This window comes from Asterias amurensis, chromosome 22 (assembly GCF_032118995.1).
Source record: "Asterias amurensis chromosome 22, ASM3211899v1".
NCBI lineage: Eukaryota > Metazoa > Echinodermata > Asteroidea > Forcipulatida > Asteriidae > Asterias > Asterias amurensis.
In genome coordinates, this window is record NC_092669.1 from 10,636,930 (window position 1) to 10,650,571 (window position 13,642).

The window sequence follows — 13,642 nt, forward strand, 5'->3', positions numbered from 1 at the left end:
GTAAAAGCTCCGTATCCGAAGACGTTAGGACGCATTGAACCCATCCTAAGTTAGGACGGGTTACTCGTCCTAACTCGAGATAGGATTAATCTTAGCGTTTTGTGAAATCGGCTGCAGGACTTGCAAGTACAATCACATGGTTCTTGGTTCGAATCCCCAAGCTAACTGCTGATTTCACAATGACTAGAATACGTATTGTCGTCCAGTTACTGGATCACAATTAATTAATCAATTGGCAATTCATAATCATAGACGTTTAAAGGCAGTGGACACTATTGGTAATTACTCAAAATAATTAGTGGCATAAAACCTTACTTTGTAACGAGTAATGGGGAGAGGTTGATAGTATATACCATTGTGAGAAACAGCTCCCATTGAAGTGACCTAGTTTTGGAGAAGGGAGTAATTTTCCACGAATTTGATTCCGAGATCTCAAGTTTAGAACTTGAGGTCTCGAAATCAATCATCTACACGCACACAACTTCGTGTGACAAGGGTGTTTTTTTCTTTCATAGTTATCTTGCTACTCCGACGACCGATCGAGCTCAAATGTTCACAGGTTTGGTATTTTATGCATATGTTGAGATACACCAAGAGAGATGACTGTTGTTTTTGACAAATACCAATAGTGTACACTGTCTTTAACCAATGTTTGTTTGAGAGATAGTGGCTGTTGCAAGCTTGGTGTTTATATCCCCTTGTGGGAGTTTGCCGAGTCTTTGTCTTTTCTTTGCCATTTCCCTTCCATGTATTTTACATTTTGGCATGCGCTTTTGATCATAACTATGTAAAGGGCGCAATTATTGGTTTTTGTCTCCAAGTGCTCGTCAACTTTCAGTGAAGAATTTAACCTCCCCTGCATCCCTACATCACGGAGAATTGATTTTTAAAGGCACTGGACACTATTGGTATAATTACTCAAAATAGTTGTTAGCACAGAAACTTACTTGGTCACGAGCAATGGAGAGCTGTTGATAGTATAAAATATTGTGAGAAACAACTCCTTTTTGAAGCACTAATATCGTTTTTGAGACGGAGGTAATTTCCCATTCAAATAATAAAAGACACTGGCCTTTTTTAGGCATCTGAAAGAACCACAACTTGTGCATCAAGGTTGTTTTTTTCTTTCAATAGAGAGGTTTCGCAGAGTCACCGATACTCTTACGTGAACTGATACGTCATAATACGTCATCACCTTTTGAGGTCCATGTGACGTATAACCGTTGTACACAAGTTAGAATAGTCGCTCAAAACGGGAATCTGTCGCCATACGCGTAAGTAAACGAGTATATTTTGTTCCTGTTTTTGTAGCGGATTGTTATTTTTAAATGTACCAGGTTTTCACCATGTCTATTAGAGGTATCATACATGGATGTAGTTGGACATTTGTTAACCACCATGCTTCAGAAAAAGAGGAATGACGATTGTCCATGGGTGCAGCCATTTGGTTAATAGCGCCCTCTTGAGCCTCAAGTTGAGGGTAATCGTTAGAATTTTGCGAAACAAAACTACACAGCTCACTTGACGCGAACGCGTACGGTTCGATATCTGTATGCGTAATCGTATCAGCGACTCTGCGAAACCTCTCTATCATTCTCTTGCAACATCGATGACAAGTGTTAACAAATTGCTGAAATAAAATGAATGGAATATACCACCTTTTTTTCATAGGCCAAGTTTAAAAGTGATTTTATCACCTTCAAGTTTGGTTTAAGAGTTAACCAATTTTAAGTCACTTTTGTTCCTCAGATAAATGTCAATGAATATTAGTTGAAGTTACATTCTGGCTATAGTTGGTAAAGTGGACAATGTGCCCCGGGCAGACTGCGAGTCACCCAGCGTCCTCATCTGACCATGGATCTAATTCTACCTCCATGATTTGACAGCCATTGAAAAGAAGTTTATGGCCGGTCACTACTCGGCAACGTCCTGTGCAACTTACGTTATACGTCATTTTATAGGTCATCATAACGTTCGCTTATAGGTAACACCAGTATTTATACGTCATATTATAAGTCAAATTCAGTGTTTAGTCAAGCCGTGGAGGATCTCTCCATGGTCAAGCGAACAATGCATGCAATGTGCGCTGGGCAGATCGTTTGTCAATCGTCCTAATCCGTGAACCAGTGATGAATGGGAGTTTGGGCTGGTACACGTACTTGTCTTTTGTACCCACGTACCATTCTACAAGTGACTTGAAGAATGGCAAGACGCGTGGTTCATGCAATTCAGCCCCAGCAGTTGTTTAACTATGGCAATTGCTTCAAGAAAAGTCACCCAACTAGCTATACCCTTTGTGGCAAGCAACTAGAATCTGTGGAATCTCACACGATATCTTGGCGTTCATATCACCAACGCTTTTAACATATGTTCTAACAGCTTCAGCTGCTAAGAAAGCCCAGCAAGTACTTGGTGTTCTCAAAAGGAACCTCAACAAATGCCCTGTTCACGTTAAATCGCTAGCCTACACAAGTTTAGTTCGTCCCATAGTAAAAAGAACTGTCGAGCCCTGGAAAGAATTCAAAGACAATCAGCTCGCTTCACCGCATTTTTTTTTTTCTTTTACAGTAGAACACACAGAAGAACTTTGCTGGAAACCACTAGAAATAAGAAGGAAAGCTAGAAGATAGCTACGTTCTACAAACTTTTCAATAATTTAGTTGAAATCCCGCTTCAAGACTTTGCACAACATACCACCTGACCGACCAGAAAACACAATCTCCAATTCCATCAAATTCGTCACACAACCAAAAAAATCTACGGCAGCAGTTTTTTTCCCGGCCACCATCGAGGACTGGAATGCCTTATTACCCGGTAGTGTGATTTTCAGCAGCTCCTTAGACATCTTCAGTGACACTCTCAATAAAAGCACTTCAAAAATTAAGCTATCCAATCCACACAATGCGCAAAGCTGGTGTGATATGTGTCTTTTTAGGTGTTCGGGTATTGAACCCGAACACCTCTTATTTTTGTTCGTTTTTTTAGGTGTTCGGGCAACAGCCCGGAACACCTCTTGTTTTTGTTGAGGTGTTCGGGCAACAGCCCGAACAACTCTTTGATTTTGTTCGGTTTTTTTTTTAGGTGTTCGGGCAACAGCCCGAACAACTCTTTGATTTTGTTCGTTTTTTTTTTCTTAGGTGTTCGGGCAACAGCCCGAACAACTCTTTGATTTTGTTCGTTTTTAGGTGTTCGGGCAACAGCCCGAACAACTCATTGATTTTGTTCGGTTTTTCTTTTTAGGTGTTCGGGCAACAGCCCGAACAACTCTTTGATTTTGTTCGTGTTTTTTTTTTTTTTTTTTTAGGTTTTGCCCGAACAACTCATTGATTTTGTTCGTTTTTTTTTTTTTTTTTTTTGGTTTTTCTTATTCTTCTCGCTGTCGATTGTCCGCAAGAAAAAGCATAGTTGCGAAGCTTGCATTAAGTTGAAACTTTGCACACAGGTAGACAATAACCAGTAGATGATGCAAAAGTTGTTACGTCACGATGACGTCATCAGTTGACGAGATACACTAATTCAAAGTTTATTATTTCAAAAAATCATAACTTTTGATCTACATGAGGGATTTTTACAATCAATACATCATCGGAAAGGGCATGAAAAACTCCGTAAACGTCTCACAAACATAACCCCATTTTGATTTTGTCTTCCGGCTCAAAAGAGAGGTTGAAAATTTCAAAATTCATGTATAAAGCCTACAAAATTCCCCCATTGATCGCGCGTAAAGATTTTACGATTACATGTACACGTACTTTGTCACCACGTGTAAGCATGCGGTGCATTGCGGTCACCACGTGTAAGTATGCGGTGCATTGAGGAGCATAACCACGCTCTGCACCACGTTTTGATCGTTTTAGTCTGCGTTCGAGGCGTTCTCAACATAATGTCAGTTTTCTTCAAAAGTAATTAATTAGTTTTATCTACGACCATACTGCGTTGATAACACCGGTTCTCGTCCGGTCACTGAGGTTAAGGAAAATTGGGCCCAGTCAGTATTTCGATGGGAGACCACGTGGCGACCAAAATTTGTACTGTTTATTTTGTATTTAATTTTTTTTTCTCCTATAAATAGCCTCGTTTTTAATCTGTTTTCAAGGCGTTTTCAACAAACATTTCCCTTCCGGTTAGTTAGTCTTTTCTCCAGTCGTCATTATGCATTAAGCTCCTATATCCTCAACCACAAAAGCTATTTTGACAATCTGTACATGATATGAAAGGGATTTACGTATGAAGTCTGTTTTCAAGGTGTTTTTAACAAAAACTTCCCTTCCGGTTAGTTAGTCTCTTCTCCAGTCGTCATTATGCATAGTTCCTATGTCCTAAACCACAAAAGCTATTTTGACAATCTGTACATGATATGCAAGGGCTCTACGTACGTAGTCTGTTTTCAAGGCTTTTGATTTTGTCTTCCGGCTCAAAAGAGAGGTTGAAAATTTCAAAATTCATGTATAAAGCCTACAAAATTCCCCCATTGATCGCGCGTAAAGATTTTACGATTACATGTACACGTACTTTGTCACCACGTGTAAGCATGCGGTGCATTGCGGTCACCACGTGTAAGTATGCGGTGCATTGAGGAGCATAACCACGCTCTGCACCACGTTTTGATCGTTTTAGTCTGCGTTCGAGGCGTTCTCAACATAATGTCAGTTTTCTTCAAAAGTAATTAATTAGTTTTATCTACGACCATACTGCGTTGATAACACCGGTTCTCGTCCGGTCACTGAGGTTAAGGAAAATTGGGCCCAGTCAGTATTTCGATGGGAGACCACGTGGCGACCAAAATTTGTACTGTTTATTTTGTATTTAATTTTTTTTTCTCCTATAAATAGCCTCGTTTTTAATCTGTTTTCAAGGCGTTTTCAACAAACATTTCCCTTCCGGTTAGTTAGTCTTTTCTCCAGTCGTCATTATGCATTAAGCTCCTATATCCTCAACCACAAAAGCTATTTTGACAATCTGTACATGATATGAAAGGGATTTACGTATGAAGTCTGTTTTCAAGGTGTTTTTAACAAAAACTTCCCTTCCGGTTAGTTAGTCTCTTCTCCAGTCGTCATTATGCATAGTTCCTATGTCCTAAACCACAAAAGCTATTTTGACAATCTGTACATGATATGCAAGGGCTCTACGTACGTAGTCTGTTTTCAAGGCTTTCAACAAACATTTCCCTTCTGGTTAGTTAGTCTCTTCTCCAGTCGTCATTATTCATCAGTTCACGTTTCCTCAAACACAAAAGCTATTTTGACAATCTATACATCATATGAAAGGGCCTCACGTATTCCACAAAAATGGGTATGTTGGTGACATTCTCTTGACTTTTTGACCTTTTTAAACTGGAAGAGCCTGTAAAATGCTTTGAAAAGGCAGTATTTAAAGGCTTTTAGGTTGAAATGTACACTTTTTGATGCTTTTTCCATAAAATTATTACACATCGAGAAAACTGTTTGGTTTTGATTTCTTTGTAATTTGACGTGCTATTAACAATAATTGTTTCATTTATTCAAACACTGACCCAACAATAGCCGAACACCTAGTGTTTGTTTTTACAAACACTTTATCTAGTTTTTTTTTTTTTTTTTACTTCGTCTTTTTCTCCGTGGTTTTTGTCCGCTAACAAAGACATACTTGCTAAGCTCACATAAACTTGAAACTTCACAAACAGTTAGATATTCATTAGTAGATGAAACCGTTTTAGTTTCGTCATGATGACGTCATCAGGTGTTGAATTACAAGGTTTTTAGGTTCAAAAAGTGACCATTTGCTTTTCGCTATATGTCTTCGAATTTTACAGTTATGATATTCATAATTACGCATCTGATAGATCAAGACTGGGACTACATTTGAAAAGTTAACGTCAAAATCGTATGACCCCTCCTTCCGTTCGTACCGGAAGGTCAAAGTTTGCAATTGTATATTTTTCTTCAAAAATACATCTCCGTCCCTTGCCCTCTAACAAAAGCACACTTTCCAAACCTGTATGAACTTCTAACTTCACACATAGTTATATATTTATCAGGAGAAGAAACCGTTTGAGTTACGTCACGATGACGTCATCAATTCTTGAGTTATGAATTTTCAAAGTTTATTATTTCAAAAAATCATAACTTTTGATCTACATGATGGGTTGTTACAATCGACACATCATCGGAAAGTTCGTTAAAAACTCCGTAAATGCCTCGCAGACATGATCCCATTTTGATCTCGTCTTCTGGTTCAAAATCGAGTTTGAAAATTCATAATTTCATGTATAAAGAACTACGAAATTTCCCCATTGGTTGTGCGTAACACGTGTGTCGTACACGTGTAGTGTATTAGGCATCATATATTTGGTGGCATGCTGCCAAGTTTATTGTACTCTGTGCCATAGCGTGATATGCATAGAGCTATATAGCTCTATTATTTAGAGCTGTATAGCTCTATTTATGCAGAACGCTGCGAAAACGATTTCCTCTCAATCTTCGGCGTCAAATTGTTCAAATGTTACCCTTCTGATGGCTTAGTGGTCAATGTGGAATTGAAGACAAAGTTTCGCTGAGATGGCCACCTACTTCAGTGATTCATGGGACTTTTAATTATGTGAGAAAACAACAGTACAAAATGACGAACATTGGTCATGTTTTGGTTAAACACCGAGAAGAATAGAGACGTTACATCGATCGACCACTCCCCCCCGGGTGAAGGGCGTTTTGGGCCCACGGAATTCACGTCAGTATTACGATATCTATTACTTCTTGAACTTAGCATAATCATCAATTGTTTTGATTATTTGTTAAAACAACTATCCAAGTTATTTTGAGTTAAATATTTTGAAGAAATAAAATCTCTGGAATAACATAAGCCCTTTCAAACTTTCTCTAGTAGGAAAGGACGTTACGTAAACTAATCTATTTCTACCTCCATGCACAGACATGGATGTTACAATACAAAACATTCAAAGAAAACAGAATGGTTAAAGCATAAGGCCCAAGCAATTAGGAGTGGTCTTGCTAAAACAAACTGCCGGATTAAACAAAACTTTAGTACAAACAAATCAATAAAACAATCCAGATTTTCATCGTCTTCTTCTCTTCGTCCCTTGTCCTCGAACAAAAGCACACTTCCCAAACTCGTATGAACTTGAAACTTCGCACATAGTTAGATATGCATTAGGAATGGAATAATGTGTTAGTTAGGTCATGATGACGTCATCCATTCTTGAGTAATAAAAATTCAAATTATTATTTCAAAAAATCATTATTTTTGATCCACGTGTTTTTTTTTTACTTTTTAAAAATATTATCAATAGAGCGCGAAAAAGCTTCATGATGAATAGTCTTCGTTCAAGGCGGTTAAAAAATACATGCCCCTTACAGTATTTTCTTCAGTCGTCAGTCAATATTTCCTTAGTTCATATTTCCTAAACTACATAAGCTATTTTGACAATCTGTACATCATATGAAAGGGCTTTACGTACTTGACAGAAATGGATATGTTGGTGAACTTTCGTTGACCTTTTGGCCTGTTTAAACGGGAAGTGACTGTGAAATGATTTGAAAGGGCGTGGTTGATTGTCTTTTAGGTCGAAATAAACATCCTTTGATGCTTTACCATCACACCATACAAGTCTGGCAAAGGTCTGGTTTAAAACAAATATTACCGATGACGTCACCAAACATACACTTTTACTAGCTGACGTAATCATGTGGTTTTGACAGTTTTTGTAATTTGAATCATTTATTACAAATCTTGAGAACAAAGCAAGGTATAATATTTGTTTTTTAATCCAGGCTTTTACTCCCGGAAACCGAACACCTTGAGTTTGTTCACAAACTCTCAATCTCTAGTTATTCTTGTTTATTCAGATATTGATGTGTGAGATATCTAATACAAGTTAGATTACTGGAGTAAAATCAAGATGGCCACACCATGATAATGGTCTAATGAGGGCGTCCCACTCACCGGTTCTTGTCTTTTGTTTTGTCTTTTAGAACATTGGGGAAGGACACCCGGGAGTCTCAAAAAGCTCCCTTTCGTCAGAAAAGGTTGGTATTGCATTTCTTAAAGACAGTGGACACTATTGGCAATTGTCAAAGACCAGTCTTCTTTCTCACTTGATGTATCTAAACATATGCATAAAATAACAAGCCTGTGAAGATTTGAGCTCAATCGGTCGTAGAGTTTGCGAGATAATAATGAAAGAAAAAACACCCTTGTCACACGAAGTTGTGTGCTTTCTGATGCTTGATTCAAAACCTCAAATTCTAAACTTGAGGTCTCAAAATCAAATTCGTGAAAAATAACTTCTTTCTCGAAAACTACGTTACTTCAGAGGGAGCCGTTTCTCACAATGTTTTATACTATGAACCTCTCCCCATTACTCGTTACCAAGTAAGGTTTTATGCTAATAATTATTTTGAGTAATTACCAAAAGTGTCCACTGCCTTTAAGGATATTATTGGTCTTCGTTTGAACCCAAATTAGTTTACATTTGTGATTTATTTTGACATAATTATTTGAATGTCGTTACCCATTAAGGTGACCCATCTTACTGCCGCTTTTCATTGTATCTTAAACTTTGGTGTGATCCCTGGTGACAAAAAATTGTTTCAAGTTAGATGCTCCTGATGGTACCCCGAACAAAGATATTTTCGACAAGACACAGAGACCGCCTAAAGTTCATCAGTTGGTGGAGTGCAAGCATGTTAATCTGGAGGTCGCAGGTTCAATTCACACTCTTGTAAACTTTTCCTTTTGATCAACTCAAAATTTAATATAATTATCTGAACGAAATCATAATTATGTGGCATATTAAGTATCAACCCTTCAAAAGACCTTTTAATGCTGCCACCATCTTGGTCTTGTTTCTTGTACAATAACATGAACAATAACATTCATTGTGCACACAAGTACCAGACTGTTTCTCACTTGAGTTACGGTTTGGTAACACTGGTTTGAATGGGGGAAAAAACAAGATGGCCGCACCATGATGAGGGTCTATTGACTGCACAATGGGAGTCCCTGTGTTCCGCACAGATCGTGAGCATCAGCCCACAGGCAGCAGTCGTACTTCTCCTGCTTAAGGTCTGACATCGTAGCCTCCATGATCTTCCTCTCGGTCCATCGAAGGTCACCGCGCGCGAAGGTGAACACGATCGGGATCTTGACCTCCTCTGATGAAATAGTTATGACATGCTTGACCTGCATCCCGGCCGGGCAGTTGGATGGCCACTGTATGGTCTGAGTCGTTGTCACGGTCTTGGTCTCCTTCTGTTCAGAGCCTGAGGAGTATGAGGAGTGCAGGTTGACGTCCATGCTGACACCGATCCCAAAAGCATCAATCGTTGTACCAGCTCCAACGTCTATCTCAAAGTCGAAGGATGTCGAGATGGTGGACTCGGTACTCAGGGTGAAGGTCTCCTCTGTGCCAATCAATGCGAAGTCATCACCAGTGGCTCCTGAACCATGGTTGGTCAGAGTCAAAGACTTCAAGACAGGTAGATCAATGGGTTTGGAGACCTTCTCGTCGTAGAGGGTAGTGGTTTTAACCAGTTTTGTCGGCATTGTGAAGACTTCAAAGTAGTGTATGGAACCATCTCCCCAAGCAGTGGTCCAAGATCTGAAGTTTGATAGTACCTCTGAAACACTGGCAGGGTCTTTCTGCCCGTAGAATTGTGTACCTGACGTGAACTGCTCGGTCCCGGCATTCCTGTTCTCTCGAAAGAAGGCATCGGTGTAAGAGGGACGTGCTTCTTTTCTAACAAACAGATGGAGATAACCGTGTCCCCAATCCTTCAAAGGTTCTGCCCATATCTCCCCCTGATCCACAACTTTGTCTTCAATCTGATCAAACGTGTCCTGAACTCCCCAACCTCTGCTGTCAACGACGTACGAAGACGTCGCATCGTAGATCACCGTCTTGCTACCCATGATTTGGTAGTGCTGCTCAGTCTCGTCAGATGATGTCGATACCACGATGGTCTGGTAGCAGTAGGACCGGCCGTTATCCCAGCAGAAGTGTGAAGTAACGACGAAGGCCTTCCTGTCTGGGTACCCATCAATGTCGTATTCACCCCAGTGATGATTCTGCGTCTTGTGTTGAGAAGAATCAACGTTGTACACATCGACGTAACCACCGAGGATCTTAAACGCACCGTCATTGCAGAGCACCAGTGGTGCAATGTAGACGATGCTACACAAAAACAGTAATACGGCTCCTTTCTGATCCATGTTTAGAGAGCAGCTATATACAGATCTATAACGAAGAAAAAGTTGGAGTACAAGTGAGAAGGTTGACAAGCTCTGGTGGCTGAGCATTGGTTTAAATCATGTCGGCTCTTTTTTGTTCTTGATCGATTCACCTTTACAACAATAGCTTATTGCAATATTTGCGAATTTCGAGTAAAATCTGGTTCAGTTTTGGGCAAGTTAGTGTCAGTTATTGTGTTTTGAGGCCAGTGAGGTAGTCAAGTACTTTTTAGTTGAGGCCCAAGAACTATCGAGCACATGGTTGGCGAGTATTATCAACTACGAGTACTTGAGCCATCAAGTAAAAGACTTGGGGCCATCAACGAGTTGGACCATCAAGTATGAGAACTTGGGCCATCAAGTACGAGTACTTGGGTCATCAAGAACGAGTATACTTGGGTCATTAAAAACGGGTACTTGGGCCATCAAGAACGAGTACTTGGGCCACCAACGAGTATTTGGCCCATCAAGTATGAGTACTTTGGCCATCAAGTACGAGACCTTGGACCATGAAGAACGAGTATTTGCATCAAGAACGAGTACTTGGTCCATCAACGAGTATTTGGCCCATCAAGTATGAGTACTTTGGCCATCAAGAGACCTTGGGCCATCAAGAACGAGTACTTGGTCCATCAACGAGTATTTGGCCCATCAAGTATGAGAATGGGTCATCAAGTACGAGTACTTGGGCCATCAAGTACGAATACTAGTATAATTACTAAAATAAACATGAAACAATTTGAAAACATAGAAGCAATGAGTTCACTGAGGGTTACGAATGTGATCACATTTCATACTAAAATAAACATGTAAAAAGAAAAGAATTAAAAACTAAGCTTTGGTTTAAAGGCAGTGGACACTATTGGCAACTACTCAAAGTTTTTATTAGCATCATAAACCTTACTTGGTAACGGGTATTGCTGAGCTGTTAAACATTGTGAGAAACAGGCTCCCTTTGAAGTAACGTAGTTTTTTAGAAAGATATAATTTTCCACGAATTTGATTTCGAGACCTCAGATTTAGAATTTTAGGTCTCGAAATCAAGCATCTGAAAGCACACAACTTCATGTGACAGGGGCGTTTTTTCTTCCATTATTATCTCGCAACTTCAACGACCAATTAAGTTCAAATTTTCACAGGTGTGTTATTTTGCGCATAATTATGTTGAGATACACCAAGTGAGAAGACTGGATTTTGACAATTACCAAAAGTGTCCAGTTTCTTTAATATGATTGTAACAAATTTTAAAAAGACAATACTCACCAGGTGACACAATGCTTGAGTGGTCGAGCAAGGGGGAAGCAGACTGACTGGCCATACGCTAGATCTTGTTGTATTTATAGGCAGAGGGGGATTTTTGTATCTCAAATTTTAGATAAAATTATAACATTCGGTGATGTCACTCAAATTATAATCTTGAAATCTCTCAAATTTTAGAAAAAGTATAACATTCGGTGTTGTCACTCAAATTATAATCTTGAAATATTCGGTGTTCATCTGACATCTGTCATTATAATTATTCATTAATTTATTGTCCATCATTAAACATACCAGAAATAAAACATGTTTATGTCTTAATTTGATAATGGATTTGGCGCTGGGAAGTTACGCAGATGCTATTTTTAAAGGCACTGGACATTTTTCGGTAACAATTGTTTTCAACACGATTGCAAGCATAAACACTTACAACGAGCAATGGGGAGATGTTGGTAGGATAAGACATTGTACAAAAAAACGGCCCCTCTGAAGTAACGCAGTTTTTTGAGAAAGAAGTAATTTCTCACTAAAATATTTGAAATGATTTCGAGACCTCAACGGAATTAAGCATCTTTTATTATTCTCTTGCAACTTCGACGACCAATTGAGTTCAAATTTCACATGTTTTTTATTTGATGCATTATGTTGGGATACACCGAGTGAGAAGACTGGTCTTTGACAACTACCAAAGGTGTCCAGTGCTTTAAATGTAAGCTTGTCAAGATAGCCAAAGTTTCAAAAAAGTTGTAAACAGTTTCAAAATAGATCAAAATAATAAAAAAAATTAGGGAAACTGGATGAATTTGGAAGGAACTGGATGAATATTTGACGAGAGTTTATGGCAGATTATTAGAGCGATTATTATCTTTACATTAATTTGATAAATCGAGTTATGACATATGCCAGTCTTACTGAGGATTGTTAAAGTTTTAATGTCATTTTGAAGAGAGAACATCAAAATGATAAATGCGTTGTTATTTTTGTTGACCGTTTTTCAACCACCAGCTGAGCTGGTAAAAAAAATTTTAGACAGGACAAAGATATGGATTTTTGAACATAACTTGGCCTTATGGTGACACAATGACTTACTCAGTGAAAGGATAGGTTTAAACTTGGTCCAATGTCTTTATTCAGAGGGAGCCGTTTCTCACAATGTTTTATACCATCAACCTCTCCCCATTACTCGTCAACAGGAAAGGTTTTATGCCAATCATTTGAGTAATTACCAATAGTGTCCACTGCCTTTAAGATGATAGCGCCTATCACTAGATTATAAAAGTTCATGTAATTTACCCTAGTTATTTATTATTCAATAACTACTCAATAACAACAAAATTTTATTATCAAAGGCCACGAGTGTCATGATCGGGATTTGAACCCACCATTTGCTGCATGCTGAAAACACCAGATAAGAAAACACATTATTTTTGACAATCTTTATGCCTGGGTCATAGTACACTAGTTCTAAAAACGTCCCAGCTCGTCCTAAAAAGATAACAAAATGGGTTTGTTCTGTTTTTAAATTCTTAAGTTCTTGTAATGAGTTGGTTCTAATGTCTGTTAACGGGTTGAACGTCTAACGTCGTTGAACGGGTACAACATACCAAATAGCGGCCGGCCCTTTAGCTTTTTGACTCTTCACCCCCCTCCCCCTTCCCGACAACACACGCAGTTACCATCCACTGAAATATAATCTCTTTTCACCCCGCACCAACATCTACAAAAACTCTTTTTCCCCAAGAAGTACCCCTGCATGGAACAATCTTCCACTGCCTGTTGTCACTGCCCCGCTCTCCCAGTTCAAATCCACTCTTAATCTACCCTAGTTGCTTCATCGGTCAAACGCGTGCGTAATCTTGGCGTGGTATCCCACCATGGGACTTTGCCGAGTAGTGAAGTAGAAGACGTAAAAGTTGGTTCTAACAGAACTTAAAACAAAAAGATATTGCCCGCCGGTTGCCAGATACGGAGGTGTATTCGAAAGTGGGGTTCAATAAGTAAACTCGCATATGTTTTAAAATTTATAAGCACATACAGGGCTAAACACACATCGTTGTATATGGGTAAAAACCCAAATGAATATTCTTTATCCCCGATGCAAATTTAACATCTTTGCAGTACCCGCTGCTAAAACATAGGAATCAAACTGCATCTAGCC

General features: G+C 39.0%; 1 protein-coding gene and 1 long non-coding RNA gene across 3 annotated transcripts in view; one reads left to right on the plus strand and one right to left on the minus strand.

Annotated features, from left to right (window-relative positions):
* The window catches only part of LOC139953584 (uncharacterized), a 66,005-nt gene extending 55,709 nt beyond the window's left edge, over positions 1 to 10,296 (plus strand). The window contains exons 5-6 of the long non-coding RNA XR_011788000.1: positions 7,971 to 8,024; positions 10,216 to 10,296. This is a non-coding gene — a long non-coding RNA (uncharacterized lncRNA). The remainder of the gene's footprint in view (positions 1 to 7,970; positions 8,025 to 10,215) is intronic.
* LOC139953582 (uncharacterized) lies at positions 7,473 to 11,674 on the minus strand. 2 transcript variants are annotated; one of them, XM_071953047.1, is made up of 2 exons: positions 11,491 to 11,674; positions 7,473 to 10,234 (listed from the first exon to the last, which is right to left on the minus strand). In XM_071953047.1, exon 2 carries the CDS (start codon positions 10,207 to 10,209, stop codon positions 8,977 to 8,979), a length of 1,233 nt encoding a protein of 410 aa, XP_071809148.1. In that variant the 5' UTR covers positions 10,210 to 10,234; positions 11,491 to 11,674; the 3' UTR covers positions 7,473 to 8,976. The 2 variants fall into 2 exon arrangements, with proteins under 2 accessions (XP_071809148.1, XP_071809147.1); XM_071953046.1 differs by having other exon boundaries at positions 7,473 to 10,298; positions 10,698 to 11,674.
* Between the last annotated feature and the right edge of the window lie 1,968 nt (positions 11,675 to 13,642).

Coding starts and splice junctions, on each gene's coding strand:
- LOC139953582 (XM_071953046.1), bottom strand. CDS start 10,779: ATGGACCAAGTACTCGTTCTTGATGCAAATACTCGTTCTTCATGGTCC. Junction 10,299..10,697: donor GATGGCCAAAGTACTCATAC/TTGATGGGCCAA, acceptor CATGATTTAAAC/CAATGCTCAGCCACCAGAGC.